Source organism: Dromiciops gliroides, chromosome 3 (assembly GCF_019393635.1).
Source record: "Dromiciops gliroides isolate mDroGli1 chromosome 3, mDroGli1.pri, whole genome shotgun sequence".
NCBI classification, from domain to species: Eukaryota; Metazoa; Chordata; class Mammalia; order Microbiotheria; family Microbiotheriidae; genus Dromiciops; species Dromiciops gliroides.
Genome location: NC_057863.1, coordinates 271,366,468 through 271,372,467, shown reverse-complemented (window position 1 = coordinate 271,372,467; position 6,000 = coordinate 271,366,468). Strand labels below are relative to the sequence as shown.

The 6,000-nt window shown below is 44.8% G+C and overlaps 1 protein-coding gene across 7 annotated transcripts in view; it reads left to right on the top strand.

Annotated features, from left to right (window-relative positions):
• Positions 1–1,236: 1,236 nt before the first annotated feature.
• Positions 1,237–6,000, top strand: part of EVA1C (eva-1 homolog C) — an 87,314-nt gene continuing 82,550 nt past the window's right edge. The window contains exon 1 of one of the 7 annotated variants that reach the window (XM_043999116.1): positions 1,237–1,336. Coding sequence is in view for 5 of the 7 variants with exons in the window: in XM_043999114.1 (XP_043855049.1) it covers positions 1,945–2,092 (148 nt within the window). In the remaining 2 variants the exon portion in view is untranslated. Of the gene's footprint in view, positions 1,337–1,399; positions 2,093–6,000 lie in introns of those variants that run through there. The other 6 variants (XM_043999118.1, XM_043999114.1, XM_043999117.1 and 3 more) reach the window with 6 other exon arrangements.

Below are 6,000 nucleotides of genomic sequence, written 5' to 3'. Positions count from 1 at the left end.
TTTAAAATGGGGGGGAGGAGCCCAGAGAAGGAGAGCACAAGTGATGGTGGTTATTAATTTAACCCCCCAAATCAGTTAAAAGCAGGATAATGCAAAGAGAAGAGAGAAAGCACCAGGAGCTTTTGTTCGTTTGAAAAGTTTCTAAAATCCTTAAAGGATATTTTAAAACTATTCAGTGAAGTGATTAGCATTGTCTCTTATTTAGTCCTCTGGCTTCTCCTCAATTGGAGTGTGTTGGGGCTTGGGTTAGGGGATGGGCTTTAGTCAAAAGCCTGGGAATTACAATTTCACCAAAAAATAACCACTAACAGCAATATGCAGTGTGTGACTGAACCATTCATCTCTTCTGGGCTGCACACCAGCATAAACAGAAAGAACAACGGGGGACTACTGGTCTGGAAAACAAGGCCTCAATGAGTTTTGAAACTCTTTCCCTTCCTCCTACTCCTCTCCCCACCTCTGTTCCCTCTGTCCTGCCAATTACTTGAATCGGTGACTCGGCAACAAACTCTCATCTCCTTAGGCACACACTCCTTCTTGGGCTTGGACACTGGCTCCCAAGATCCTTTTCATTTTGGCCAAGTCCTCTCTACTGTAAACTTGGTGAAGCAGGAGAAGCGGCCGCCGCAGCAGCAGCAGAAGCAACAGCAAGCACAGCAGCTCCGGGACTGCTCCACCAAGCACCTTACAAACTTGGCGGCCTTTCTCAGTGCTTGGGAACGCAATGTGACTAAACTCCCTCCTCAGCGGCCTACACATACATCCCAGTAGAAGCAGTTCTGTGCCAAATGGCTGGGATTTAGGTGGTCGGAGTCACAAAACAGACCCACATTTCCATCTGTAAAGTACACGGCAGTATCACACTGCCGTTTCCATAGGTTGAATTTACTGATACTGTGGCTAATGTACTATATAAACAGTGTGTGTGTGTGTGTGTGTGTGTGTGTATAGACGCATCGAATGAACAAGGTATTTGACACTTTATGAAATGGCCCATATAAAAGGAAAGTCCTTTTAAAGCTCCTTTAGCATTATGACGAGTCCTTCCCGGGAGGAAACATAAACACGGTGTCTACTGCTTGTTAGCGAATACAGTTATGTCCCTCGAACAGTGCGTCAAGTCCCTGCTTTTCGTTCTGGGACCCTTCACAACAAGTGAACCCCAACTATCCCCCATCTCCATCACCCAAGGGCAGGCGAGCATGCGCCTGAATCTCCAGTTTTCAGTTTATTCCTGTGGATCGGTCTGGCGGACTTGCAGATAAGTGCGTCACGGCTCCCCATGTTCGTGGAAAAGAGAGGGCGCGTTTCTCTGAGGAAGGGAAGGCAGGCAAGTGTACGGCCAGTGCTCCTATTCCTCTAGTGGGAAGGGGGGAGAGCCAGTCGAGTGTTGTAGGGGCGGAGACACCCCAGCTGGGGGACACAGGCCACTATAGAAGCTCAAGTTGCCCAGCCCACCCAGAGCTTGTCTCTCCTGGCTGCTTGGGGGAAAGACTGCTTTCTCTGCGGTCGTACAGTAAAAGAGTTCTTTTCCTTTTTCTTTACTCTTCCTCTCCGGCTCCTTTTCTTCCTCTCCTCTTCCCCTTGCCTCTTCAAACCCCTCTTCTTCACTATCTCCCCACACCCCCCACGCCCTTAGTTTCCTCTATCGCAGTAGCAAATAGCTGCGATTTCCTCTTGGGGAAACTACGTGGATCCTTCCCCAGGCTCCTCGCTCCGCCCCAGTGTCCTTTCCCCTCTCCCGTGAAGAGACCTGAGCCGGGGTCTGAAGTGAGAAGAGAGGTTCTCTAGCCCGGGGCTGGGAGCAGGGAGAGTGGTGGGAGGAGAGCAGCTGGCATCTGACCCATCTCCGCCATGTGACTCTATCTTCCACCCACCTACCCCCCGCCCGGGCGCGCCCTCCCTCCCAGCGCCCCGGCCCCCATTTGCCGTTCGCCCCGCACCATGTTTCAGCGGGATCGGGGGCAGCTAACGTCGCCCCTGCAGCATCCCAACCTCAGGAGACAGGTAGAGCCTGTGCTACTATTTCGCCTCTTCTACTGTACCTTCTTGGTGTGCACCAAAGAGATCGCAGCCCTCACTGACTTCTCCGGTAAGAGGCGCCCTCCGTCATTCTCTGTTCACCTGCCTTCCCTCTGAGAGCCACAGGTGGGCCAGGAGAGACAACAGTGGTGGCAGCACCGGTGGTGGCCGCCGCCAAAATGGGTATGGCTGGATGGGTTTCTGGGTGGTTGGATGGAAGATTTTCAAGGCTCTAGCCTCCTCTTGTTCTTAGCCCTTAGCTTTGGAGGCTATCGGAGAAGAGAGTAGAATTTCCTTAGAAAGGTGAGATAAACGAGAAAGGAATGTCTAGACCTCTGGACATGTGGAACCCTCCAGGTATGTGGCCTGTCTCAGCTCTGAGCTGGCCCATACTAAAGTAAATTTGGTGACCCTTGCTATTACGCAGCTAAATACACATATTCTGTTCTAGAAAGTTTGCCTCTGTTGACAAGGAACGTGCGTTTTGCGGGGAGAACCCTTGTTCTCCCACCCAGTATCTGCACGTACTCACTTGCATCGAGGATAGATAGTTTGAACTGGAGACTAGGACTGAGAAAGAAGCAAGCAGCAGGAGAGACATAAACCCATTTTAGGAAGTTCACGGTTACAGTTCATTACTGGGAGAGCGGGGGCGGGGGGGTGGTGGTGGCAGGGAGGGCAGGTACCTAACAAACCAGGGCTTCTTAAACTTTTTCCACTCGCGAACCCTTTTCGCCCGAGAAATTTTTACGCGACCCCGGCTATATAGATATATAAAATCGGGATACACAACCTTTTACTGTTTTCGACCCCCACATTCAGTCACGCGACCCCGTATGGGGTCGAGACCCATAGATCCGTGGCTTGATCTATGTATACAGAGCGCAGGAAAGACAAAGGGGAGGAAGGGAAAAAGCAATGGAAATTATTTTATAACTAAGTAGCAACAACCCTTCATCTTTTCCTATCCCTCTATCCTTCTTTAAGCTGAGTGATTAGACGGTTTAATGGATTTAGGGGATTCTGGTCAAGTCTCTACTGTAGTTAGTGTCGGCATGCAGGTGCAGCATGTTTGTCAAAAGAAAAACATTCCAAAGGTTGGTTGTAGAAACAGCATTATTGTCAAAGTTGTGCTTGTAAAGAGCAGCACAGTATGATTGAAACAGGCTTGTGCCCACTTAACTTAACTTTGGAGTCTCTGACCTCCTGGAGCTCCTAATTTAGCTACTATGTTAAAGCTATGGTAAATATATGGCCTCTCTCCGGAGTGTTGCAGAGGGCTTTATAACAGGCATGGATGGTTGATGTACCCAGCAGCCAGGTCTGGTTGCAATGGGATATAATGCATTTCAGAGGACTTACTGAAAAACATTTCTTGTGTACTGAAAGTCAAGACTTAGGTATCTTATTTACTTATAGAGAATATGTCATTGTTAAATGAGAGAACTTAGGTCAGTGGTTCTTTGCTTTGAATATTTAATACCAACTTAATGTTCCCACGTGGCAGTAACCCTGGCAAAGCAAGCCAAGATATGCCTATTTGGCAAGAAAACCGTGGTCCTCAAAATCAAACAGAAAGGCAAGATAGCTTCACTAAATGTCTTGGGAAAATGTACTGTACTCTTTCAAGAATTATTGACTTAAAAAAAACCCTCTTAGTTGCGAAGTTCTGTATCTGTTGCTAGTTTGATCCATGGTAAGCACTTAGTTTAAAAATAATAGGTGGCATAACTATTAAACTCACTGTGTTGACATCATTGAAGCTGAACAAATTTTGTAGGTAAACTGGGTTTCAAACCTTAGCTTGTTCTCATAGAAATTACAGTTGAAATTGTTTTCTTGATGTTTTTTCCCACACCATCAAATTGATGACGTATAAAAATTCTATTTATAGGAGACATATACCTTAACAGTAAAATTCTGAACAGTAATGATTGTCAAATTCACTAACAAAAACACCTCCATTGAAGAGAATTGAACATTTTAAAAATAGAGAATATGTCCTGTCAGAGTCATAACTAGGATGCCATGACTGGAGTTTTGATAAAGGAAGCTAATATTTAGAGGGTACAGAATTTGAAATAATGATTTTTTTAAAATTTGTGCAATTTACCTGTGTAACCTGTATCTAATTACTTACCATCTCAGGGAGGGGAAAGAGGAGGGAGGGAGGAAGAGATAGAATGTGGAACTCAAAACTTTAAAACAATGTTTTAACATGTAATGGGGGGAAATTATATATGTATGTATATACTATATATATACATGTATATATATATACATTTTTACAGATGAGGAAACTGAGGCAAACAGGGTTAAGCAACTTGCTCAGGGTCACACAGCTAGTATGTGTCTGAGGCTGGATTTGAACTCACAGTCTTCCTGACTCCTGGCCTGGCACTCTATGAGCTTCAGCACCTAGCTGCTTCTAAACTGGTAAATTTACCTTGAATAATAAAGTCAGCCAGTATCAGGCAAGAGACACAATTAGCTCAAAACAAAGGTATTTGCTAAAGTGGCATCCTAAGAATGCTAATTACAGTGCAAAGAGTAGGCATAAACTTAGACAACAGTATCAGATATAACATTTTAAAATAATAATTTGTTATACCAGGAAGCTGCTAGTGATGCCCTCCTCACTCTATCCCCTCCAGTAACACCAAATGAAGTCCCTTCCTTGCCTCCCCCCCTCCTCCTTTGGGGAAATATCCAGCATCTCTCAAGGTGGCTCCTTATGGGCCAGCATCAGGGTCTTTCTTCTATGCACCTCTCCCTTTCTGCCTTATCAGTTGATTCAAGGGTTAGTTTAATGTTGTTTGCCCAGGCATCATTTCATCCTTTTACCTCTGGGTGCTGAAAAATGGCTTATGGCTCTGTATCATGCAAAGAAACTTGAGCTGTGACTCATTTTTCTAAATCAGATGATTTTCCCTCCCCATCATATCCCAACTTTTGGTGTGAAAGTTATGTTGGTTCCTGGTAGACAGTTCTGTGACTAAGTTGAGGCAGAGAAACTCTAGTAGCCCATGCTACTGTTCGGCCTTGTTACAATCTGTTCACGTTTCTTTCTCATCATGTTGGGACAATGCAGAGATCTGTAGACAGGTGAAAAAGTTTTTAGTGACTCTTTTAGGTATAGGTGGGGAAAACAGATTCCCTAAACCCTGTAAGTAGATTTAAATTTTAAAGCTATTCATGTGAAACATACAGAAAATATAGTGGAGGGGGAAGATTTTTAGAAAACCTTCAGGAATAAGATTAAGCCTCCTGAAATTGTCCTGATCTGGCCTATTCTAATATCTACACTGATCATAACTTTTGATGATACCTGCATCATCACGCAGATGTGACACCACCCAGAGATATGACAGCAAGGAAAACGACCCATGTCTTAAGATAACAAACTGAATGTTGCGTTTGTTTGTTTGTTTTTTGGAGGGTTTTATTTGATTCTGACTGCAGAACACCAAACCCCTCTTGAACTTCAAAGATGCAGGCATTCTTCAGGGCAGGCCCTCTGGTTTGCTTTTTATAAGCTTGGCAGGGTTTGTGCAGTAACAAAGCTGTATGCTATAAAGAACCCTTGCAGCCTTCCCTATGGAGAGCCCTGCAGTAATCACTGTATGTAAGAGTTTGGACTTTTGTGATGTGCATATACATTTGTTTTGCTAAATAAGGACAACATGAAAAAAAAAAAATGAGTCAGAAAGAGGGAGGAGGGCAAAGGGAACTTCATGCTTCCCTTTATCTTGTTTTCCCAGGGTAGAAGAACCACATAAAAAGGCAGCGGCAGAATGTCAAGAGGTCACAATCATCTTTGTTCCTTATAAAATTCAGCAGCAAGAGATTAGCAATGCAGGGTATTGGAAGGAAATTTTCATTGCAACTCTTTCTTGAAGTGGCATATTTTTTCCCTGTGATTTCTGCTTTGGGTGATTCTAGCTTCAGATTCCAACTCCCTGCCTTTCCCCCTTCTGC